Here is a 26,996-nt window from a genome sequence, read left to right on the forward strand (position 1 = left end):
TAAAAGCAGAAATTGCTGGATATCCACAGCAGGTCAGGGAGCACCTGTGGAGAGTGAAACAGAGTTAAAGTTTTGGGTTAATTACTTGTCATCAGAGCCGAGTTCTTGAATTCAGACGGAGAGTCACCAACCTGAAACACTAACTCTATTCCTCTCTCCACAGATGATATCTGACCTGCGAGCATTTCCAACATTTTCTGTTTTATTCCAACACTTGTACTGGAGATGCATTTTTAGAGGAAGTTTTCCAGTACACATCTCCTTCCCTATCCTCTGCACTGTTTTTCCCAGTCTATATATGATAATTAATGTTTCATCACCAATAGATTTTTGTTACACACATGGAAATTTGCTAACAGATTTGCTGATCCATCTCCTTCTAACTCTTTCAAGCTCCAGAATAAAAGACTCAATGATTCACTGAACCGACTCTGTTCCCGAACTCAAACCAATTGGAAACAGTAAGAAGTCTCACAACACCATATTAAATTTCAACAGGTTTATTTGGAATCACAAGCTTTGTGATTCCAAATAATCACATGGTGAATGCTGCTCCTTCATCACATCACTCACCCGATGAAGGAGCAGCACTCCGAAAGCTCGTGATGCCAAATAAACCTGTTTGACTTTAACCTTGTGTTGTGAGACTTGTTACTGTGCCCACCCCAGTCCAACGCCAGCATCTCCACATCATGGCAATTGGAAACAGTTCTGGGAGAATGAGTATGTCCTTTCTATTTTGAACTGTATCAGCATCCTCAATCAATACCACCATACAAAAGGGCGGCACGGTAGCGCAGTGGTTAGCACTGCTGCTTCACAGCTCCAGGGTCCCGGGTTCGATTCCCGGCTCGGGTCACTGTCTGTGTGGAGTTTGCACATTCTCCTCGTGTCTGCGTGGGTTTCCTCCGGGTGCTCCGGTTTCCTCCCACAGTCCAAAGATGTGCGGGTTAGGTTGATTGGCCAGGTTAAAAAAATTGCCCCTTAGAGTCCTGGGATGCGTAGGTTAGAGGGATTAGTGGGTAAATATGTGGGGGTAGGGCCTGGGTGGGATTGTGGTCGGTGCAGACTCGATGGGCCGAATGGCCTCCTTCTGCACTGTAGGGTTTCTATGATTTCTATGATACTCCTTCACTGCCTTTTCTCTTATCGTTTCTCAATGCTTGATAACCAAGGAATATTAACCCAGTTCTTGTCTGGTGTGGCAATGTTTCTGTTCGTGATGAATGAAAACAGCCTATTTTGAAATCCCTTGGGAGTTGCTTTTTTTATAAGTTGCAAAATGGTTAGATTTTTGGAAGTGAGATGGGCAATTCAATAGGCAGATAAATCCCATGCCCCCACTGTTCTGTGGTGCAGCTCCATTTTTCTCCATTTCTATGGAGTACTCATAATGACTTTCACAATTTTAAAGTAAAGTTTATTTATTAGTCGCAAGTAAGGCTTACATTAACACTGCAATGAAGTTACTCTGAAATTCCCCTGGCGTCTGTTCGGGTCAATGCACCTAACCAGCATGTCTTTCAGACTGTGGGAGGAAACCAGAGCACCCGGAGGAAACCCACACAGTACGTGCAAACTCCATACAGACAATGACCCAAGCCGGGAATCGAACCCGGGTCCCTGGTGCTGTGAGGCAGCAATACTAACCACTGTGCCACCCCTATTCATGACAGATTCAAGCTACTTCGCAATTTTATTGAACACATTGTAAGAAATAAAGTATTTTGCATAGAATGAGTAACTAATTAGTAAGATGCTATTCCTTCATATGTTTGCAAGGTAAATATATTTATATTTTCTGAGGAAATTACATTGTATGATATATTTTACTTAACTATAGTATTAGAGTAGGTTCATGTCTTGTTAAGCTGTTAATGGGGTTTTGGCCTCTGGGTGATCTTATGCTTACTGAGATGAGCACCATTGATTTGTGATGATCGAGCATGTGCTCACCTCTGATGAAGCCAAATAAATTGAAGTGAATAATTTTGCTTCTGTGTGCTGGTTAAACTCCCCCCCTGTGTGCTGGTTAAACTCCCCCCTGTGTGCTGGTTAAACTCCCCCCTGTGTGCTGGTTAAACTCCCCCCTGTGGGTTGGTACAGGTGGAATTGAGTGATCCAAACCACATTAATAATGCTCACAAGAATGATGGCAGAGGGTGGGGGCAATTTGTACCACCTGATGTAGTTCACTGTTCATCAGAAGTTGTATCCTTCCTTTTATCCTAACATATAGTATGTTACTTGACATTTTAAAAAATCTTTTAAATAGCAAAAGTGACACCAGTTTGGGAACAGTTGACAGGTACAATTTTCTGTGCAGTAATCTGAGGAGACGGGAAATGCAAAATTGAGGGATTATGCTGGCATCCACTAGCGGGAGCATGTAATGATGGTGTGACGACTTGTTTCCATTCCAATGTGGGCAATTACATTTGTGTTGGAATGTGTTGACAAATGTGACACCAGGAAGTAAGATTTTGTCGATGGGAAACGTGTACAGATTTAGGTTTTTTAATATGTTATGTAGGTGAGGTGTACTGAGGCTTGACACCTAAATCTTCTGATAGTTGATGTGTGCAGAACATTTTAATGACTCCTGATTTGTCTGCAGGTTGCCTGAAAGCTTTCCTGAGTTGCGGAACTTGACGTGTCTCTCCCTGAATGATATCTCACTACAGGCGCTTCCTGAAAATATTGGAAAGTAAGTTTGACAGCTTTCACAGCGGGGTTTTCTTAACTCTCAGTTTGAAAACAGTCAAATAAATTTGCAGTCTTATTTGTTTCTTAGAAATGCTATTGCTGTAACTATATGTGACCTCTGCGTAATGCAAAATAATTATAAGTAATTAACTGACAGTAGTCACAAATCATGAGTATATTTTGCCTTTTGAAAGAAAGGGTTGGGCAGATGAAAGATCAAAATGAAAATCTTGCTGTGGAGACAAGGGGCAAGACTTGGGTACCAAATGGGCATTTGTCCTCTGTCTTCTGTATAGAGGAATGTTCTACTAATGCCACAATAAAAAATGAGAAGATAGAAACATTACATAGGATAGAAATAGATAAAGTGGAGGTGCTAGCAGCGCTCAAAGTAATAAAGACACCAAGTCCAGATAGGATGCATCCAAGGTTGCTGAGGGAAGTAAGTGTAAAAATATTGGATACTTTGGCCACAATCCTTCAATTCTCCTGTGATACTAGAGTGGTGCCAAGGGACTGGAAAGTTGCAAATAACACACCCTCTGTTCAAAATGGTAAAGAGGGATAAACCTCAAGGATAGACCACAAGGAACTATAAAAGGTCGTGAATGTAGCCCAATCCATCATGCAAACCAGCCTCCCATCCATTGACTCTGTCTTGGCAAAGCAGCCAGCGTAATTAAGGACCCCACGCACCCCAGACATTCTCTCTTCCACCTTCTTCCTTCGGGAAAAAGATCAAAAGTCTGAAGTCACATACCAACCGACTTAAGAACAGCTTCTTCCCTTTTGCTATCAGACTTTTGAATGGACCTACCTTGCATTAAGTTGATTTTTCTCTATACCCTAGCTATGACTGTAACACTACATTCTGCACTCTCTCGTTTCCTTCTCTATGAACGGTATGTTTCGTCTGTATAGCACGCGAGAAACAATACTTTTCACTGTATGTTAATACATGTGACAATAAATCAAATCCAACCTGGTAACTGCAGGCCAGTCAGTCTAATGTGGGTGATTGGGCAACTTCAACTTCACGATCCAGGTCAAATTTAATTGTCACTTGGGAAAACACAGGATATTAAGTAACAGCCAACATGAATTTGTTGCAAGCAAATAGTATCCAGGATATCTGAGTTCTTCCAATTAATAACAGGAAGAGTTGTTGACGCTAGTGTAGTTGATGTGCACATGGACCTTTAGAAGGTTTGATACCTGGGATAGGGGACTTATCTTATGAGGAAAGGTTGGATGTGGGGTGCCTGTATCCTTTGGAGTTCACAAGATTGAGAGGTGATCTTATTGAAACGTATAAGAGCTGAAGGGACTTGACAGGGTGGGTGCGGAAAGAGTTTCCTTTTGTGCAAGTAACTAGCTCACAGTAACGCAGTTTAAAAATAAGGGATCTCGCATTTAAGAGGGAGATGAGGAGAACTGTTTTCTGAGGATCATGAATCGTTGGAACTCTCTTCCCCAAAGAGCAGTGGAGGCAGAGTCAATGAATATTTTTAAGGCAGAGGTGATCTTTTATTCCCCTGTCAGTCAAGATTCATGGGGGGGGGGCGGGTGGGGGTGTGTTCAGATCTGGGATTGTCGAAGGGACAGAGGAGAGAGGAGGGAGTAATGCTGAACAGTTGTTTATCAATCTGGAGGGATGTATACAGTAGCATCAGTAGTGGCCGTTATTTGGACTGGTGACCCTTTCAATAAGAAGTCTCACAACACCAGTTTAAAGTGCAACAGGTTTATTTGGTAGCACAAGCTTTCGGAGCACTGCCCCTTCATCAGGTGAGTGGGAGTTGTCTTCACAAACAGGGCACATATTTGAAAAGGTAGAAATATAAAAACTAGAGGCAGGAGTAAGCCATTCGGCCCTTCGAGCATGCTCGCCAATTAATTTTGATCATGGCTGATCATTGAATTCAAAATCTTGATACCCGATAAGTGGTTATAGCAAGCCTTTGTAAATCACTGGCCAGACTTTTTGATTTGATTTATTATTGTCACATATTAGTATACAGTGAAAAGTATTGTTCCTTGCGTGCTATAGATAGAACATAGAACAGTACAGCACAGAACAGGCCCTTCGGCCCACGATGTTGTGCCGAGCTTTATCTGAAACCAAGATCAAGCTATCCCACTCCCTACCATCCTGGTGTGCTCCATGTGCCTATCCAATAACCGCTTAAATGTTCCTAAAGTGTCTGACTCCACTATCACTGCAGGCAGTCCATTCCACACCAACCACTCTCTGAGTAAAGAACCTACCTCGGACATCCTTCCTATATCTCCCACCATGAACCCTATAGTTATGCCCCCTTGTAATAGCTCCATCCACCCGAGGAAATAGTCTTTGAACGTTCACTCTATCTATCTCCTTCATCATTTTATAAACCTCTATTAAGTCTCCCCTCAACCTCCTCCGCTCCAGAGAGAACAGCCCTAGCTCCCTCAACCTTTCCTCATAAGACCTACCCTCCAAACCAGGCAGCATCCTGGTAAATCTCCTCTGCACTCTTTCCAGCGCTTCCACATCCTTCTTATAGTGAGGTGACCAGGACTGCACACAATATTCCAAATGTGGTCTCACCAAGGTCCTGTACAGTTGCAGCATAACCCCACGGCTCTTAAACTCCAACCCCCTGTTAATAAAAGCTAACACACTATAGGCCTTCTTCACAGCTCTATCCACTTGAGTGGCAACCTTCAGAGATCTGTGGATATGGACCCCAAGATCTCTCTGTTCCTCCACAGTCTTCAGAACCCTACCTTTGACCCAGTAATCCACATTTAAATTAGTCCTACCAAAATGAATCACCTCACATTTATCAGGGTTAAACTCCATCTGCCATTTCTCAGCCCAGCTTTGCATCCTACCTATGTCTCTTTGCAGTCTACAACAGCCCTCCACCTCATCCACTACTCCACCAATCTTGGTGTCATCAGCAAATTTACTGATCCACCCTTCAGCCCCCTCCTCTAAGTCATTAATAACAATCACAAAGAGCAGAGGACCAAGCACTGATCCCTGTGGCACTCCGCTAGCAACCTGCCTCCAGTCCGAAAATTTTCCATCCACCTCCGCCACCCTCTGTCTTCGATCAGATAGCCAGTTACCTATCCAATCGGCCAACTTTCCCTCTATCCCACACCTCCTTACTTTCATCATAAGCCGACCATGGGAGACCTTATCAAATGCCTTACTAAAATCCATGTATATGACATCAACTGCCCTACCTTCATCAACACACTTGGTTACCTCCTCAAAAAATTCAATCAAATTAGTGAGGCACGACTTGCCCTTCACGAATCCGTGCCGACTATCCCGGATTAATCCGCATCTATACAGACAAAGCACACTGTTCAGAGAGAAGGGAACGAGAGAGTGCAGAATGTAGTGTTACAGTCATAGCTCGGGTGTAGAGAAAGATTAACTTAATGCAAGGTCGGTCCTTTCAAAAGTCTGATGGCAACAGGGAAGAAGCAGTTCTTGAGTTAGTTGGTACTAACCTCAGACTTTTGTATCTTTTTCCTGATGGAAGAAGGTGGAAGAGAGAATGTCCAGGGTGGGTGGGGTCCTTAATTATGCTGGCTGCTTTGCCGAGGCAGCGGGAAGTGCAGACAGAATCAATGGATGGGAGGCTGGTTTGTGTGATGAATTAGGCTGTATTCATGACCTTTTGTAGTTTCTTGGGCAGAGCAGAAGCCAGACCAAGCTGTGATGCAACCAGAAAGAATGTTTTCTATGGTGCATCTGTAAAAGTTGATGAGAGTCTTATCAGACGTGCTAAATTTCCTTAGCCCCCTGAGAAAGTAGAGGCATTGGTGGGCTTTCTTAATTGTAATGTCGGCATGGGGGGACCAGGACAGGTTGTTGGTGATGTGGACACCTAAAAATGTGAAGCTCTCAGCCCTTTCTACTACTTCCCCATTGATGTAGACAGGGGCATGTTCTCCACTGCGCTTCCTGAAGTCGATGACAATTGCCTTCATTTTGATGACATTGAGAGAGAGCTTATTGTTGCTGCATCAGTTCACCAGATGCTCTATCCCATTCCTATACTCTGTTTCGTCATTGTTTGAGATCTGACCCACTACGTGTTGTCGTCAGCAAACTTGAAAATTGAGTTGGAAGGGAATTTGGCCACACAGGTGTATAAGGAGTATAGTAGGGGCCTGAGAACACAGCCTTGTGGGGCACCGGTGTTGAGGATGATCGTGGACATGCTCTTGCCTATCCTTACTGATTGTGGTCTGTGGGTTGGGAAGTTCAGGATCCAGTCGCAGAGGGAAGAGCCCAGGCCACGGAGTTTGGAGATGAGATTCGTAGGAATAATGGTGTTGAAGGCTGAGCTGTAGTTAATAAATAGGAGTCTGACATAGGTGTCCTTGTTATCTCGGTGTTCCAGGGTTGAGTGCAGGGCCAGGGAGATGGCGTCTGCTGTGGACCTGTTGCGGCGGTAGTGGATCTAGGCAGTCCATGGAGCATTCTTATCTAATTCTGACCCCACACTTGAGGAAGGATGTCAGAGGGTGCAGAGCTGACTTGCCAGAATGAGGGATTACAGTTCTCTGGAGAGATAAGAGGTTGAGCTGTTCCCCAGAGAGCAAAGGAGGCTGAGGGGAGATGTAGTAGATATGCTCAAAGGAATGAGATGTATTGATATATTAGATGGGGGAGAAACTGTTTCCACTGGCAGGTGGGTCAATAACTAGGGAACACTAATTTACGATTATAGGCAAAAACGCCAGGGGGCAAATGAGGTTTTCTTTTACATAGGGAGTTGTTATTATACACTGTCTGAAGAAGTGGGTGAAGTAGAGTGAATAGTAACTTTAAAGGAGAATTTGCTACATTCTTGAAAATAATTTATTTGAAAGGGAAAAAGCTGGTGAGTTGGGCTTGTTGGATAGTTCTATGATGGAATTGGCACAGACATGTTGGGCTGAACAGTCTCCTTATGTATTGTATGATGGTATGACTTTTTTGCTGACAAAATAATTGTAGTATACAGTCACAAGGGAATTTTAATTTCACTTCAGCCTACATTTAGTACAGCATTAATCTCTACACTATTTTATCGAACAGGGTTTTAGAAGGCATACAAACTTATTATTTTTTTTTCCCTTTCCAATTCAATCAAATCAAATCCAATTCAGAGTCTCAACAAGTTGAGACATTTCAGATCCAGGCTGACAAGACAGGGCGAGCGACCAAACCACCCTGTCCTGGGCCTGATCTACATGAGCCAAGCTGATTGGAGAAGGGGGAGGTTCCTCCTCCAAGACTTGAGCTCATTTGCATCTTAGCCAAAAGGCCGAGATGCCACTTTTAAAAATAGCTTCATATGAAACATATGGCGTAACCCAATGACCTCGACCAAGTGCAGCCGATAATGGGGTGCCGACCATACACTTGATCTTAGCCAAAAGGCCGCTTGTTGATTCAGATGGTGATGCAGATGATTTAATGAGCATACGACTTCTCTAATTACTCTCTCTCTTTCACTCTAATGATTGCTTTTTCAGTGAAGCTGACTTTCTTTGTGTTGGAACAACCATTGCCAGCTGGGTAATGTAGTAGATCTGTGTTATTTTTAATGGTGACAATCGCTTGGCAATTTGCAAATAAATGAAATCTATTGAAGTGTTGCAAGAATTGATCGAGTCATCCTGTTTATACACTGGTGGACTGTTTTGCACCAGCCAGCAATATGTTTATGATGTGGTCACATTGTATTTTCAAGTGTGTAGTTTGAGTTTTTTAAGAATTGTTGACCTGGTACCCAGCAAAATAAATGGCCTTTTCTGGATTTCTGTGGCTCTCGAAAAGCCCTGTTACTGTATGGTTTCCAAGTGTAACTAGCTTCAGGGTATATTGATGCTTCATGCAAGCGCACCAGGGTCATTTGCAATGCTATCTTGCCTGAACAAAACAGGGAAATGAGCTGACTTTAAGAGCAAGATTTCAAACATCCAATGATTTGCACAGAGATGCATGCTGCAATATTTCACTTACTCAACATATTTGTTATAATAACCAAATTTACATATGTTCTCCTGCACTGTGACCAGAGTCTGTTGGTACTTTGGTAATTAACCTCTCGGGTCTTAGAAGCCGGTGTTGTATAATTGATGATCTTCATGTGGAACGAGGAAGACAGTTTGAATTAATCATTTTCCATGTCGTGACTTGTATACCACACCCTCACGTGCTTGCCAATGCCAAATCAAAATCTAACTAACTAATCTTCAGAAAAATTAAATTGGTGGATTGCTGAGTTAGTGGGTGAGCAAAGTGGCTTTTGACTTTTGACCTCTGCTGATCGTAAGGATTTGATGTGGAATGAGTTTGGGGCAGTACTGATCTGGTTTTGACTGAACCTCAGCAAAAGATTGTTCACAAGGGAAGCAAAATGGGAAAACTCAATCACATAACATGATCAATGATGTGGGGAGTGTAAAATAAAATCCATTGGTGGAGCAAGGAGTCCTCTTCTGAATTTGCCATTCGGGCAGATTGTTGCAGTTGAATTGAAGGAGCTTCAAGGAGTGTTCAGTGTTATAGTTGACCTGCGAGTGAATGTTCTAAACCAAGTGCCTGGGTCAAGATATGGCCTGTTTTGTACCACTAACTATTATTGTGTTGTTGGGTTAGAGTAATGTTTCAGTAACTCCAGAAGACTGCCAGCAGCTAACAGCCTAACTTTATTATAACACATTTACCGTTACGAGAACACTTCCTTACACTAGCTTCTTTCCAGACATTCAGGTCACTTCCTTCTATGACATTTGGCTTTATTGCAGTGTTAACGTAGGCCTTACTTGTGACTAATACATAAACTTTACTACTCTTAAGGGTCTTAATATCATGGAGTATGTTATATTACATCTTCTCCCAAAGACTCTGTTCAGACTTCAACATTCTCTGATGCTTCTGGAAGCCCATTGATTCAGTCACCCAGTCATTCTGAACATTTCAGCATTTTGATGTCTCACAGGGAATGTAACCTCTTTCACGCTCTTAGGTAATACAGTTTTTCTTTCTCACTCCATGTTTTCTTGTTTTCTCTTCCTCTGTTGTTTGAGATTCTTGCCTTCTCTTACACCAATAAACATTGTGATGCCTTCACTAATTTATTTTACCTCATTCTCCTCTTGTTTGTAGGGAATAAGGCTTTCTTGTTCTGCTGTTGATCCTCTGGATACTATTGAACAAAATTTGAACTCATAGATGGTTTGAGATCTGAAACAGAAAATGCTGGAAACTCTCAGCAGGTCTGACCGCATCTGTGGAGAGAAAATAGTGCCAACATTTTGAGTCTGGATGATCCAGACTTGAAATAAACTCGGAAATGTTGGCTCTATTCTCTCTCCACAGATGCTGTCAGACCTGCTGAGATTTTCCAGCATTTTCTGTTTTTGTTTCAGATTCCCGCATCCGCAGTGCTTTGCCTTTATCGATGGTTTGGGATCACCTGATTCAGTGTCTTCTTTCATTTCTGATCATTACAACCTCTGATCTCTTCTGTTGCTCAATTGTAATTCAAGTTTTTCTGATTTCTTTGACTGTCCCCTGTTCCATCTGGACAATGTAAGATGTTGGGTGTGGTCATTTCTCCACTATTTCTCCAAATCTCGATTGATTGCTGATCCAAACCTGTTCTCCCTATTGAAGAACTGATAATGTTTTGCTCTGTGATGACTATCCTATTGTTTCATCTATTTACTTTGATAAGATTCCTCCCTTTCTTGTGCTTTCTTAAGTCTGTGTCCTCGATCTGTGACAGCAATATATGTGGAAGAATAAAAATCTGTGTCTGCAACCTTCTTCTTATGAGTAACTGACATGAAGCCAATAAGGGCGAGTATCTATAACTCCATAGCATGAGCTGAAAATCCTCCTTTTTCAGTAATGTCTTTATACCTTTCAGGCACCTCTTTTCCCCCCTTCCCCATTAGCCTGAGGAAACTTCATTGAACTGGCTGTGCAAACAGATCCAAAGAATTCTGTTATCTCTTGAAACTCTATCTTCGTGAATTGCAGACCATTATCAGTTATCACAATATCAGGAATCCTATGGAATGTGAAGGTTTATTTTAACAATGTTATAATTGGTTCTGATGTGTGACCATTTTGTTTGTCAGCATAGCGCTGAGTGGGCCGCTGCACATGCACCGATCTGTCAGAGCCGAGATCAGTGTATGCATAGTGGCCCCGCATTGCCAGCCTCCTGATCGCTGGCTAGCCCTGCTTACCCAGACCCCATGGTCTCAAGACAGGACTATGTCGCATATACCACACACGCTATGTGGTATACATGTTGCAAAATTCTCTGGTCGACTTACATTCCTTGTCTTATGTTTGAGCCTCCTTGGTTTCACTCAATCTTTGCGTAGTTTCCAGTAATGTATGGATTGTCATCATCAAATCCTCAACTTCCACAATTTCAATTTTGCATTTTTCTGGATTCTTCCATTTCAATGCATCATCTGCTGTGCTCTGTTGTTTCCATTGAACATATACTGACTGACTGTCTCATGATGAAATCTCATCATAATTGAAACCTTTGAACTCTTGTTTGCATTGCTGCAAGCTTGTTTGAATTCAGTAGTGTGAATAAAGGTTTATGATCTGCCGCTCACTTAGGTGTTCATTGCTGAATCATTGAAACAGGAAAATAGATTGTTAACCGGAAGGATTATTAAAAGGATATTTGCTAAGGATGTTTGCAGTCCTTTGATAACTACCATCATCCCACTCTGATCTCTCATCAAGTAATATGAAGGTCATGGCATGACACGCTGTTGTTTCAAATGATTTATTGATTTCTCATTTTTGTATTACTGTAGAAACTAGTAATAAGATGTCTAAAATAATGCAATACCATGCAACCATTTACCCATATTTCTATGTATGCCTCGGTCAATTTTGGGAATTCCAAATGTGACATTGGAATAATGTAGTCTATAATGTATTGGCTGCCTTGTCCTCAGCTGTGAGTCTAATACCACCACTTAAGTGCATGAAATGATTGCAGTCCTGAGGGGTTGCAATGCTGTCAGAGGTGGTGCCCTTTGCGTAAGGTGGCAAACATCATTCTTGTCTGCCTGTTCCGATGGATCAGATCATTGTAAAAGACCTTACAACATTGTTGGAAGGATAGGTAGCTTTCTGGGTATCTATCCCCTGATGAGAAATGTCTGCTGAATTTGTCTCAGTAAAAATAGACAAATAGTAGAAATACCCAGAAGGTCAGCAGGTGGCAAGTGAAGCACCCTTAAGTTGGCAAAGCCTTTGACAACTGAAATGTGAGCTCTGCTCTCCCTCCAATGATGCTGCCCAGCCTGCTGAGCATTTCCAGTATCATCTCTTATCAGATTTCCAGTCTCTGCAGTGTCTTGTTTTTTTGAGAAAATAGACGTTTTGCACCTTGAAAAAGTAATTCGCTGTGGAAAAAGTCCCCTACCATTTCAATTGGACTGTATACATGTGAAAATGTATTAAAATCGGATACTATTTTATTTACTTGCAAATTGCTTTGTTTTTTAAAAAAAACCATTTAAATCCACCATTGATCTAATCATTGTTTTTACTTCACGAATATAATTAATTGAGATTTTATTTGAAAACAAATAGAACGTGTGATGTTTGCTGGATTCGAGCCCTTTTCAATTAAATGACATGTATTGTGTGCAACAGAAATATGGCAAGTAACTCAGCCTATTATTAACTTGTAAAATGAACTTTGCGTATCAAGTATTTATTGTGAAAGGTGGCACATCTGTTTAGCACAAAAAAATCCCAAATTCTGCTTTTCTGATTTGCTAAAATAATTGCTATTAAGTTAATGATGATGATTCATTTAATCATAGGTTGCAAGGATTCTGCAGAAAGCAATTAATTCATTTTTTCAAAATGTACACATTTGCAGCAGCAAATATTATACAACAAGCCTATCATGTCACCATTTGATTTGGTTGAACTCCTTTCAGTAAACATGTTTCATTTCTGATCCAGCCAAATATATAGGCATGCAAATAACCACATTAAAGTGATATACTTCCGTAGAACAAAAATACATTGACCCAAAAAGGAGCCATTTGTTATATGTGAGAAATGCCTTGGCAAAGCTTGCACTGCACAGGTTTACCTGCCATTTTGGAACCCTATTGCATAACCTGACCACCTTTGAACATTTAACCTCGTAGTGCATTTCCAGAGTACACCAGTGTCATACTGGGTACGTCATAACGATGACAACTTGAAGTTATTCAGAAGGCCTACATCTCTCAAAGTGGATCCTATATTTGCCTCTTTTATGCTCTTACTCGCCTTATTTGTATAGGTTTTCTTATGCAATTGGGCACAGCAAGCACAGGATGACGCTGCACCCCATCATCAATCATCCAAATATAATTTAAGATTATTTTGTTACATTGTGAATGACAGCAATGAGGAATAAAAGTGTAACAATTCAGTGTTCCTGCAGCATAGTAGAAAATTGTTAAAGTTTCTACAAAGAAGCAAATGCAGATTCAATACCTCACAATTGTCATCGTAGAATCTACAGTGCAGAAGGAGGCTATTTGGCCCATCCAGCCTGTATCAACAACAATCCCACCCAGGTCCCATTCCCGTAACCCCACATATTTGCAGTCCTAAACCCCCTGACACTAAGGGGCAATGTATCATGGCCGATCAACCTAACCTGCACATCTTTGGACTGTGGGAGGAAACAGGAGCACACAGGAATCCCACGCAGACATGGGGAGAATGTGCAAACTCCACACAGTCAACCGAGGCTGGAATTGAATCAGGTCCCTGGCGCTGTGAGGCAGTTGTGCTACCACTGTGTCACCTGTCCGTCATTTGTCTGTCATTTTTTCAGTCTAGACAAGAAATGAAACTTAAATCTATTTTCCATGAGTTTTGCACACAATTGATTTTGGGGTCTGAATTGGGAAAATTGAGTAGAAACTTCTAAATTTGCTATCTCTCTTCCCCTGCCCTTCCAACCACTGCAAACCAAAACTGATCTGAGTAAAATGCATTTGCAGATCCCAGAGATAATGTCAACGTTCCAACAAATTCAGCCACTTAGTCACAGTTAATTTCTGATATGTTGACAGAATTGAAAATTGCAATAATATAAAAGCAAAATAGTGTGGGTGCTGGAGGATGGATCAGAAATAAAAGCAGAAAGTGCCAGAAAGACTCAGTCTGGCAATATCTGTGGAGTGAGAAATGGAATTAATACTTCGAGTCTCATATCACAACCCACGAAGGTTCTTTGGATAACACCTACCAAACCTGTGTCCTCAACCACCTAGAAGGACAAGGGCAGCAGATAAATGGGAACACTGGCAAGTTCCCCCTCCATGTCATATAGAAACCTGACTCAAAACTGTATCAACCTTCCTTCACTGTTACCGGGTCAAAATCCTGGAACTTCCTTCCGAAAAGCTCTGTGCGTGTTTGTGCAACACATGGACTACAGTGGTATAAGAAAACAGCTCACCACCAGATTTCCGAGGGCAGATAGGGATGGGCAATAAATGCTGACCTAACCAGTGATGTCTACATCCCATGAGTGAATTAAAAAAAGTGTAATTAAACATGGGATTTAGGATTGGAGCATAACTTGTACAATGAATGACTAACAGCTACAGTGTCAAACAAATCTAAATTGTAGTAATTTCCGAATGTCTGTATAGAGATTGAATCACTGCCAAACAGCATTGTGCAAAAAAGCCTAATGAACATAGAACAGTACAGCACAGAACAGGCCCTTCGGCCCACGATGTTGTGCCGAGCTTTATCTGAAACCAAGATCAAGCTATCCCACTCTCTATCATCCTGGTGTGCTCCATGTGCCTATCCAATAACCGCTTAAATGTTCCTAAAGTGTCTGACTCCACTATCACTGCAGGCAGTCCATTCCACACCCCAACCACTCTTTGCGTAAAGAACCTACCTCTGATGTCCTTCCTATATCTCTCACCATGAACGCTATAGTTAGGCCCCCTTGTAATAGCTCCATCCACCCGAGGAAATAGTCTTTGAACGTTCACTCTATCTATCCCCTTCATCATTTTATAAACCTCTATTAAGTCTCCCCTCAGCCTCCTCCGCTCCAGAGAGAACAGCCCTAGCTCCCTCAACCTTTCCTCATAAGACCTATCCTCCAAACCAGGCAGCATCCTGGTAAATCTCCTCTGCACTCTTTCCAGCGCTTCCACATCCTTCTTATAGTGAGGTGACCAGAACTGCACACAATATTCCAAATGTGGTCTCACCAAGGTCCTGTACAGTTGCAGCATAACCCTACGGCTCTTAAACTCCAACCCCCTGTTAATAAAAGCTAACACACTATAGGCCTTCTTCACAGCTCTATCCACTTGAGTGGCAACCTTTAGAGATCTGTGGATATGGACCCCAAGATCTCTCTGTTCCTCCACAGTCTTCAGAATCCTACCTTTGACCCTGTAATCCACATTTAAATTAGTCCTACCAAAATGAATCACCTCACATTTATCAGGGTTAAACTCCATTTGCCATTTTTCAGCCCAGCTTTGCATCCTATCTATGTCTCTCTGCAGCCTACAACAGCCCTCCACCTCATCCACTACTCCACCAATCTTGGTGTCATCAGCAAATTTACTGATCCACCCTTCAGCCCCCTCCTCTAAGTCATTAATAAAAATCACAAAGAGCAGAGGACCAAGCACTGATCCCTGTGGCACTCCGCTAGCAACCTGCCTCCAATCCGAAAATTTTCCATCCACCACCACCCTCTGTCTTCGATCAGACAGCCAGTTACCTATCCAATCGGCCAACTTTCCCTCTATCCCACACCTCCTTACTTTCATCATAGGCCGACCATGGGGGACCTTATCAAACGCCTTACTAAAATCCATGTATATGACATCAACTGCCCTACCTTCATCAACACACTTAGTTACCTCCTCAAAAAATTCAATCAAATTAGTGAGGCACGACTTGCCCTTCACGAATCCGTGCTGACTATCCCGGATTAATCCGCATCTTTCTAAATGGTCGTAAATCCCATCCCTAAGGACCTTTTCCATCAATTTACCAACCACCGAAGTAAGACTAACCGGTCTATAATTTTAGACCGGTTTAATGTTTATAATTTGGAAAAAAACGTAACCTTTAACATCACAGACAAATTATCTCTGGATGGACCAGATAAGTTCTGCAGTGTTGATATTTCTATGCAAAGGTTATGCTGAATGTTGACCCTGGTACGTGTGAACCTGTCATGGTCAACCTTTATATAACTTCGTTTAGATTGGTCAGGCCAAGCTCTCTGAATTACTTTTCGGCCAATGTATACCGATTTCTTTTGATGCTTTCCAGCTTGAAAATGGTTGATGAAACCAGAGGTATTTAGGGAGATGTTATGACACTTACTAAAAAGAACAGATTGTTAGTTCTTAAAAAAAAAAGTTGGCATGGGGAAGGAACACAGGGTTTCTAGGAACAGTTTACTTCAAATATTTTTAATACAGAACCGATTTTAGTTTTAATAACAATGACTGTTGTAAAAATTATAGTCTTGTGAGGTGTAATTCCACCATGCTGTGTTTGCAGTTGATGTAGCAATCTCTGTGGCATGAATTTCACTCTGGCAACAATTTCTATTCACGTTCAGCAGCAGTGGTGCCATCTAGAAGACTAAGCAATCAATCACGTTGAAGAATTTTCACAGTCTGCAAATCAGGAAGTAAAAAACATGGATTCACTTTCATTTTTAAAATCATTTTATAGGCAGTGAAATTGTTCTGACTGAGGTGGGAGGAGTGAGCAGTTGATCTATCCCCACTACTCCTCCACTCACAGTTTTAGTTTAAATATTCAATTCACTCACCAAAATGGCCAATTATTCACTCCTGTTACCCAGAATAAAAGAAATTTTAACCCGGCTTCTTTTAATAAACAACAAACTTATTAGTTTATTATAAACCAGTCTGATTGCATAGAGATACAAAAATCAACACACAGCATGAAATATGAAAATATACAAATTACTCTCTTGAAATTCCCTCGATGTGTCTCTCTGTCTTTCTTTCTCTCACAAACACACACCAAAAAAAATAAAGAAAAGGAATTCTGCCAAAGGTTAAAAGTCAATAGTTCAAAGGCAAAGGATAGATGGTGGAGTCCTTGAAGTAGAATCCAGGCGATATGCTTGATCTTTCAGTACTGATGCACAAAACAATCATTAGCTCTAGCACTGCTTTCCAGGCAGATTCAAGGAACACTCAGTAGTATTCTATTGCAACAGCAGAGCAACTCAGGAGTAGCATATATTCACTTGTGGCTGTGGACTAGCTCTGGGCTGCAGAAAAGAGGCCGCTGTCTTCCTCTCCAGAGTTGGTTCTTTTCAAAGAAAAAAATAAAGCCCAGTTTTTAAAACACAGTTCCAGGCATGATTTTTTTTCAGAGCCATAAAATATTTTGTGACATTTCATAAATTATAATTTTTCCAGGAGCTGAGAGGATGTTGAGCCGTAATTATGAATTCAGCATGCTGGCAAAACCCAGCTCACTTCCTTTAACAAGTTGTAACATTTTTTTCCTAGTGTTTGTGCAGTGTGACCGATGGTACAAAAAGTGGAAGTTCGCACAAATGGTTTCTGAGATTTCCACGGAGACTGAAAAATCCCATCCTATGGATGGACAGAGATTTACTGACAATGGCTTCTGGATTTTCATGTTTAACTGCGCAGGGCAGATGCCAGAAGCTGCTGTCAGTTTTGCAGTTGTAATGCAGTGAGTGCTGACAATTCTGCTGCCGTGACAACTGCAAAATTCAGGCCAGAACCTCTGCTACGGATTCAGCAAGGGCAGTAGAGGGCTGTATGAAGCTGCTGCTTTGATGGTGACTAGGAAGTTGAAAAGCATGTGGTATCACACAAGAAGCTCTTCAGGCGAGGGAAACATTTTTGGCCCAGCCTAGTGCATCCCCATCGCCCACATTCTCCTACCCTCCACCTCCCTGTGAGAATTGCAGAATCCAGTAGTGTTGTTCTAAAATTATTTCAGAATTTTTGATTCCACTGCTTGAGTCCATTCCAACTTCTGATTAAACAAACAAAGAACAATACAGCACAGGAACAGGCACTTCGGCCCTCCAAGCCCGCGCCGCTCCCTGGTCCAAACTGGACCATTCTTTTGTATCCCTCCATTCCCACTCCGTTCATGTGGCTATCTAGATAAGTCTTAAACGTTCCCAGTGAGCCCGCCTCCACCACCTTGCCCGGCAGCGCATTCCAGGCCCCCACCACCCTCTGTAAAATATGTCCTTCTGATATCCATGTTAAACTTCCCCCCCGCCTCACCTTGAACCTATGACCCCTCGTGAACGTCACCACTGACCTGGGAAAAAGCTTCCCACCGTTCACCCTACCTATGCCTTTCATAATTTTATACACCTCTATTAGGTCTCCCCTCATCCTCCATCTTTCCAGTGAGAACAACCCCAGTTTACCCAATCTCTCCTCATAACTAAGCCCCTCCATACCAGGCAACATCCTGGTAAACCTCCTCTGCACTCTCTCTAAAGCCTCCACGTCCTTCTGGTAGTGTGGCGACCAGAACTGGACGCAGTATTCCAAATGCACCAGAACTGGACGCAGTATTCCAAATTACTCTCCGTATGAAGAACTTTATGATATCAATCCTATATTTTAGTTTGATTTTGGCAGTGTGAACTTGTGCAGAGTGTGCTGCTGTGGCTAGTTTTTTTGTGTGGTAATTTTAAATATTGGACAGTTATAATCTTTTTTGTAATGATTGTTCTTGTCCTATCTTTTACGGAGACAGACCTAAGTATCCAGTATTTGTTTTAACCTTGAGATGTCTATTAGATGTCCTATGATTTTCAAACTGCCTCTCCTCTTGATTTCCAGATACCTTGTTAATTAATCCAGTCTGGTGAAAGTCTTGGAATTGATATGTTAAATGTGGCAACATGATCCTGCATTTTTACACTTCTGTTTTGTTCCTTTATTTCTAATGCCTTTTTCTTTCCCTATTTCAAGTCGTCTTGCCTGAGGCAACAAACAGCACTAATTAGTAACTTAAAAGCACTCAGGGAAGGCAAGTTCATTGTGTGAAACAAAATAATGTAGGGTGTAATTAATAGATCATTGATTTGTATTCTGTTGCATCGAGGCTCGTTGAAAGGACCAAACAAAACAGTGGGAAACATCTGCGAGGTTTACTTTACTAATGTTGCATGGTGTCAGTCCTTGACATAATCACAATCCTGTAATCTGCTTAAAATCTGATCCATATCAACTAAATCCATTGTTTTTCCTCCGATTTTCTCCCTTTTTTTGCTGATCTATTCTGGTATTTAGATCCATGGGCATCTGTAACCATGGATTACATTGTCTAAATGGCCATTTATCTTGCAGGAACTACAACAAGGTATGCTTTTTGGGCAGTAAACTAATAAGAGAGCACCCGAGTTAATGCAATTTGTAAATTCAGAGGCTGTGCTCAACCAAGATTGAATAGCTAAAAGGCACTCGATCTGGTTCTGTTCGCCAATTATATCAATAAACACACATTGCAGCATGAGTTACTGGAACATTAAAAAGTGAGGGAACTTTGGCTTTAAGTTTGTATCTACTTTGGGCATTCATGATCTCTTCCCTGCTTTCAGGTTAATAACTAGTGCCCAATGAAGGCAGTTTGAATGCGACTGTCCCTGCTGAGGTCAGTTAACTTAATAGAGTCCAAGAATCAAACTCTTCTAACTGAGCTGTCAAGGCCATTATAGGATGGCACAGTGGGGCTGTACGGTCACAGTGGTTAACACCAGGGACCCGGGTTCAATTCCAGGCTTGGGTGACTCCGGAGTTTGCACATTTTCCCTGTGTCTGTATGAGTTTCCTCTGGGTGCTCCAGTTTCCTCCCACAGTCCAAAGATGTGAAGGTTAGGTGGATTGTCCATGTTAAATTGCTCCTTAGTGTCCAAAGTTGTGCAAATTAGATGGATTAGCCATGGTAAATGTGTGGGCGGGGCTGTGGAGATAAGGCAGGGGGTTGGGCCTGCATAAAATACTCACTTAGAATCTGTGCAGACTCAATGAGCTGAATGGCTTCTTTTTGCACTGTGGAGTTTCTGTGATGGGGAGAAGTTGTAAATTACATGCATTGTCCTATTTCCGGATATAGCGTTAACAGCTGAAAAATACTTCTTTTAGAGTAACTCAACAAAACTTCCCTGGAACTATCCATTTTGTGCACAGATGTGTTTACTATATTTAGAAGAGATATCGCAAAGGATTTATTTGGGATTTTAAGCAGATTATAGGTTTTTGGTAATGTCAGACTCATTGAAATAAAGTTCACTCGTACTAAGCAAATCCATTTGAAGCATGGTTGTTGTAATATCATAAAAGCCTCACTTTAACTATAGGGGTAACTTAGTACATTAACAACAGCTATAAAATTGAAAGTTACTGGGTAGCTGTTTGCCACTTCTGTGTATGTGTTTGTTATCAAAGCAAAAGATTTTATTGCTCAGGAGTCTTGGACTCACTTTCAACACTCAGCAACAACTTGCATTTACATAACACGTTTAAGTCAATTTGCAGGAGTTTTAATCAATTTGACACCAAGTTACATCGAGATATTAGGGTGAGCAACCTAAATCTTGCTTAAAGTGGTGTGTTTTAAGGTACGTCCTAAAGGGGAAAATCGAGGAGAGGGGTCTAGGGAGGGAAGGGCCTTGGCAGCGGAAGATATGGTTACTAATGATGGAGCAATTAAAATAGAGGCTGCTCAAGAGGACATAATTGAATGAACAGACATCTTGGAGGGTTGTACGTGGTTTGTTAAGCCAATATGTGATCTGCAGACTGCCAGATGTAGAGGCAGGTGGTAGTTGAAGGGTCGGTGAAGTGAGTTGTTTGGAGGTTTTGTGCTCCATTTGATTACTCAAGGAATGCCTTGAAACCAGGCGCTCCGGTTTCCCCCCTCAGTCCAAAGATATGCAGGTTAGGTTGATTGACAATGCTGAAAATTGCCCCTTAGTGTCCTGAGATGCGTAGGTTAGAGAGATTAGCGGGTAAATATGTAGGGATATGGGGCTGGGGCCTGGGTGGGATTGTGGTCGGTGTAGACTCGATGGGTCAAATGGCCTCTTTCTGCACTGTAGGGTTTCTATGATTCTATGAACTTTGTCTCTGTGTCCCCAACAAAGTCTTTTGATGTGTGTGATGCATTTCCAAATGAGCATCTTCCACTTTAGCCAAGTCACAGGCCAGTGCCTCCCTAAATTGGCAGAGATGTTTAACTTCTTCATGGATGCTTTGAGAACAGGACATCGCTAAAACCTTTCTATTTTCTGCCTGGGAATCTTGTGATGTGACTCGTGTTTTGGATTGAACATTTGCTTTGGCAGTCTGATGCCACTCAAATGAACAACGTGTCCCACCCATGGCGCTGGTTTTGAATGATTAGTGCCTTGATGCTGAGCATGTTGTCTCGGGGGAGGATGTTGCTGTTGGACCACCTTTCTTGTCATAGGCTTTAAGTTCAGTTTTTATTTATTTTGTCACAAGTAGGTTTATATTAACACTGTAATGAAGTTACTGTGAAAATCCCCTAGATGCCACACTCTGGCGCCTGTTCAGGTACACTGAGGGAGAATTTAGCATGGCCAATGCATCTAACCAGCATGTCTTTTGGACTGTAGGAAAAAAACTGGAGGAAACCCATGCAGACATGAGGAGAACTTTGAGGAAGTTTTGAAAGCACAACTGGTGGTATTTCTCCAAGGCTTTGAGGCCTGCTGCACGTTGTCCTGGTCTCTGAAGCACGGGGTCTCTCTGCTTCCCAATAAACCACAACCTTAGTTTGAGATCCTGGTTCTTAAATACTTGCTTCCTCAGCCAACACATTGTCTATGTCTGCTTTGGTCAAGAGAACCCTTTCACAATATGGAAAATGGTCCACCTTTTCCAGGATGTTGCCATTGATCTTAATCAATGTATGGATGGAGGAGATTGCAGAGTTTGGAAGAGGTGAGGAAGGCGATGGAGAGACTTGAAGGAATTAAGCCAATGTAGACTGATAAATGATTGGAGGATATAATGTGGGAGGCCATCCCTCCTTGAAACGGAAAACTTGCTTTGCCTTCGCCCAGCAATTTGCCTCCGCTCCATCCTGTGTAAAGCAATCCCAGATGTACCTGTAAGCGTTTTCCTATTCACTCACCTGCTGTCTCATGGCATTTCGGAATGCAATTGCTAACTAGTTGTCATACCAGTGGTTGCGTGTTTCTTTGAAAACCCATTCCCCATCCGCACCCCTGGAGAGTGATGGATGCAAATCTGAGAAAGCTGCTGGAGAGCTCTTTTCATAGTTTCAGCATAACTGCTGGAATGGGACTTACAATATTTCATCCACAGCTGCTGCGCCATCTGATGCTCATTAGTCCTTGAGCTTTGTTGGGCAATTATAATATAACTACCTTTTGGAAGGAGATTGGAGTTGTTACTGAAGAAGTAAATCTAAATAATACTTGAAATTGGTTACTTGATTTCTGTTGTCTCAAGCGATTAATCATTGAAATTCTACAGAGCAGAAGGAGGCCATTCAGCCCATCAAGCCTGCAATGACAATACAGCACCGTGGTTAGCACTGCTGCTTCATGGCGCCAGGGACCCGGGTTCGATTCCCAGCTTGGGTCACTGTCTATGCAGAGTTTGTACATTCTCCTCATGTCTGTGTGGGTTTTCTCTGGGTGCTCCGGTTTCCTCCCACAGTCCAAAGATGTGCGGGTTAGGTGCTAAATTGCCCCTTTGTGTCGGGAGACTAGTTAGGGTCATTGCATGGGGTTATGGGGATAGGGTCTGGGTGGGATTGTGGTTGGTGCAGACTCGATGGGCCGAATGGCCTCTTTCTGCACTGTTGGTGTTCTATGATTCTATGAATTCCACCGAGGCCCTAACCCGTAACCCCACGTATTTACCCTGCTAGCCCCCACTAAGGGGCTATTTAGCATGGCTAATCAAACAACCCTCACATCTTTGGACTGTTGGAGGAAACAGAAGCACCCGGTGGAAACACATGCAGACATGGGAAGAACATGCAAACTCCGCGCACACCTGAGGCCTGAATTGAACCCGGGTCCCTGGTGCTGTGAGACGGCGGTGCTGTGAGACGGCGGTGCTGTGAGACGGCGGTGCTGTGAGACGGCGGTGCTGTGAGACGGCGGTGCTGTGAGACGGCGGTGCTGCCATGCCGCCCTTAAAAATTGCTTGTTAAAAAATTGACATGAACGTTTTGAAGCTATTTTACATGTGGAAATGATCGTGCCAGTGCACTGTATGCAGTAATAATTCTGATTGAGTCCAACTGCAACATCTGAGAATTTCCAAATTTAGATGTATTATTTTAATCCCTTTCTAAAAGATATGAAGAGCATTTTAGATGAGTTTATATGCTACTGAATGATGAATCATCACTCAAATCAAACTGGCTGAGCACTCAGACCAGCACAAGCTGATCAAAGCGAGTCATCATGGAAGGGCAGACTATTTTGGAATAATTTGGTTTTTGAGGATGTTACAACTATGGATGTTGTCCAGAAGGCCTTCCAGAAAACATTTGAACTGGTTCAGTAGAACAGATTAGTGAAAATAAAGGTAGACTCAATTGAAGATAACCTTTTAAGTTTATTTATCAGTGTCACAAGTAGGTTACATTAACACTGCAATGAAGTTACTGTGAAAATTCCCTAGTCGCCACACTCCGGCGCCTGTTCAAGTACACTGAGGGAGAATTTAGCATGGCCAATGTACCTAACCAGCATATCTTTCGGACTGTGGGAGGAAACCGGACCACAGGAGGAAACCCACGCAGACACGGGGAGAACATGCAGACTCTGCACAGACAGTGACCCAAGTCAGGAATTGAACCCGGGGGTCCCTGGTGCTGCGAGGCAGCAGTAATGTGGGCTAGTATTTGGGAGTAGAAGACTGAGTTAGGACAGAGGGAATGGACTCTGATTGACAGGACGAGATAGGAGGTCTTCCCAGAAGTCAGTAACTGGGGATCCCTGCATTTCACCACATATCAATGCGTTAAGGAATTAAAGTTGTACATTCAAGTTAAAATGTTCTTAATGGTTTTCCAAATTTGAATGTCATTGTATTTTCTCTCATTGTTTCAGTCTTATAAACCTGGCATCACTTGAGCTGAGAGAGAACCTGCTGACCTTGCTACCAGAGTAAGTTCAATGGATTTTTGTTGTTGTTTTTGTGTAAGTATGCATTTGCACCAATACAAGAATGTGAATGGAAAATGGTAGCCAAGGAAAATTGAAGACTTTGTGAATTGGCCTCTGTTGTAGGCTAACATATGTCACTGTTCCAGTTAGATATTTGCAGAAATATTTGAGTAGGGGAAAAAGCTACCTGTGAGATCTCCCTTCCCACTCGGTGACTGGATTCCGCATTTGGAATGAAATGAACTTTTTTAGTCCCTGCTTGCAACATGCTCCGTTTCTTATCCCTGTTGGCAGGGAGAGAAGAGAAACTGTTGGAAGCTGTGATTTTGTAAAATATATTTTCAGCTTCTTGGCTTGTGGTAGTGAAGAAGTTGGTTAACTCAGTTGGCTGAATGACTGGTTCATGATGCAGAGTGACACCAACAGTGCAGGTTCAATTCCCATCCCGGCTGAGGTTATTCATGAAGGCCCTGTCAACACAACCTTGTCCTGCGCCTGAGGTGTGATGATCTTCAGGTTAAATCACCACCAGTCAGCTCTCCTCCTCAAAGGGGCGAGGAGCCTATGGTCTTATGGGACTATGGTGACTTGACGTTTTGCCTTTCAGTGAAGAAGAGATGACTAACCTGAATTTGGTGGGATATAGGATATGGCTCTGCTTTGGCCTGTTAGGAAAGGATTTGTACTGTTACATAAACCGTGAAGATCTAGGTTTGATTTCTAGTCTGTGGTGATCATAGCTAAATGTGGGGCTGTGTGACTGACCTCTGCTTTAGTCTGCAAAGATAGGGAAAATTGGGCTAACATTCCCACTGCAGATGAAAGTACATGTGTGGACATCTGTAGAGGAGTGGGCAGGTCAGTCCTGAAGTCTTTAACAGTGAATGTACTCTGACAATGCTGGCCTAGGCTCATCCATGAGTAATGGTAATGTGGGCAGAGAACTGAAAGGCTGCTGGGGTCTGTGTGGGTTATGTTGTGCATTGCTGTTAAATTGGGGGCAATCTACTACAAAATCTTTGTATCCTCTTTAGCCATGGGCGAGAGACCAGAAGATTGGAGAGTCGCTAACATTGTTCCTCTGTTTAAGAAGGGCAGAAAAGACAATCGGGGAAATTACAGGCCTGTGAGCCTTACATCAATGGTGCGGAAATTATTGGAGAAGATTCTTAGGGACAGGATAGACTCACATCTGGAAGAGAGGCTTATTAGTGATAGGCAGCATGGTTTTGTGAAGGGGAGGTCACGTCACACAATTCAGTTCTTTGAGGAAGTGATGAGAAAAATTGACCAGGGCAGGGCAGTGGATGTTGTATACATGGACTTTAGTAAATCCTTTGATAAGGTGACTTAATAGAGGCATACAAGATGATCAGAGGATTAGATAGGGTGAACAGTGAGAGCCTTTTTCCTCGGATGGTGATGGCTAGCACGAGGGAACATAGCTTTAAATTGAGGGGTGATAGATATAGGACAGATATCAGAGGTAGGTTCTTTACTCAGAGAGTAGTAAGGGCGTGGAATGCCCTGCCTGCAACAGTAGTGGACTTGTCAACATTAAGGGCATTTAAAGGGTCATTGGATAAACATATGGATGATATTGGAATAGTGTAGGTTAGATGGGCTTCAGATTGGTTTCACAGGTCGGCGCAACATTGAGAGCCGAAGGGCCTGTACTGCGCTGTTATGTTCTATGTTCCTCGTGGCAGGCTGATACAGAACAAAGAACAAAGAAAATTGCAGCACAAGAACAGGCCCATCAGCCCTCCAAGCCTGCACCGACCATGCTGCCCGACTTAACTAAAACCCCCTATCCTTCCGGGGACCATATCCGTCTATTCTCATTCCTATTCATGTATTTGTCAAGACGCCCCTTAAAAGTCACTATCATATCCGCTTCCACTACCTGCCCCAGCAGCGAGTTCCAGGCACCCACCACCCTCTGTGTAAACAAAATCTGCCTCGTACGTCTCCTTTAAACCTTCCCCCTCGCACCTTAAACCTATGCCCCTTAATAATTGACTCTTCTACCCTGAGAAAAAGCTTCTGACTATCCACTCTGTCCATGCCTCTCATAATCTTGTAGACTTCTATCAGGTTGTCCCTCAACCTCCATCGTTCTAGTGAGAACAAACCAAGCTTCTCCAATCTCTCCTCATAGCTAATGCCCTCAATACCAGGCAACATCCTTATAAATCTTTTCTGTACCCTCTCCAAAGCCTCCACATCCTTCTGGCAGTGTGGCAACCAGAATTGAACACTATATTCCAAGTGCGGCCTCACTAAGGTTCTATAAAGCTGCAACATGACTTGCCAATTTTTAAACTCAATACCCCGGCCAATGAAGGCAAGCATGCCATATGCCTTCTTGACTACCTTCTCTACCGGCGTTGCCACTTTCAGTGACCTGTGTACCTGTACACCCAGATCCCTCTGCCTATCAATACTCTTAAGGATTCTGTCATTTACTGTACATTTCCTATCTGTATTAGACCTTCCAAAATGCATTACCTCACATTTGTCTGGATTAAACTCAATCTACAATCTCTCTGCCCAAGTCTCCAATATATCCTATATCCTGCTATATCCTCTGATGGACCTCATCACTATCCGCAAATCCACCAACCTTTGTGTTGTCTGCAAACTTACTAATCAAACCAGTTACATTTTCCTCCAAATCATTTATATGTATTACAAACAGCAAAGGTCCCTGAGGAATGCCACTTGTCACAGCCCTCCATTCAGAAATGCACCCTTCCACTGCTACCCTCTGTCTTCTTTGACCGAGCCAGTTTTGTATCCACCTTGTCAGCACACCTCTGATCCCATGAGACTTCACCTTCTGCACCAGTCTGCCATGAGGGACCATGTCAAAGGCCTTACTGAAGTTCATGTAGACAACATCCACTGTCATAGATTCATAGAAACCCTACAGTGCAGAAAGAGGCCATTCGGCCCATCGAGTCTGCACTGACCACAATCCCATCCAGGCCCTACTCCCATATCCCTACA

At 42.5% G+C, this 26,996-nt stretch overlaps 1 protein-coding gene across 2 annotated transcripts in view; it reads left to right on the forward strand.

The window, feature by feature from the left end:
• lrrc1 (leucine rich repeat containing 1) overlaps positions 1-26,996 on the forward strand; it is a 250,060-nt gene that overhangs the window by 79,568 nt on the left and 143,496 nt on the right. For both annotated transcript variants that reach the window (XM_078213275.1, XM_078213276.1), the window contains exons 4-5: positions 2,618-2,707; positions 23,928-23,984. In XM_078213275.1, the coding sequence (XP_078069401.1) occupies positions 2,618-2,707; positions 23,928-23,984 (147 nt within the window). The remainder of the gene's footprint in view (positions 1-2,617; positions 2,708-23,927; positions 23,985-26,996) is intronic.

This window comes from Mustelus asterias, chromosome 5 (assembly GCF_964213995.1).
Source record: "Mustelus asterias chromosome 5, sMusAst1.hap1.1, whole genome shotgun sequence".
NCBI lineage: Eukaryota > Metazoa > Chordata > Chondrichthyes > Carcharhiniformes > Triakidae > Mustelus > Mustelus asterias.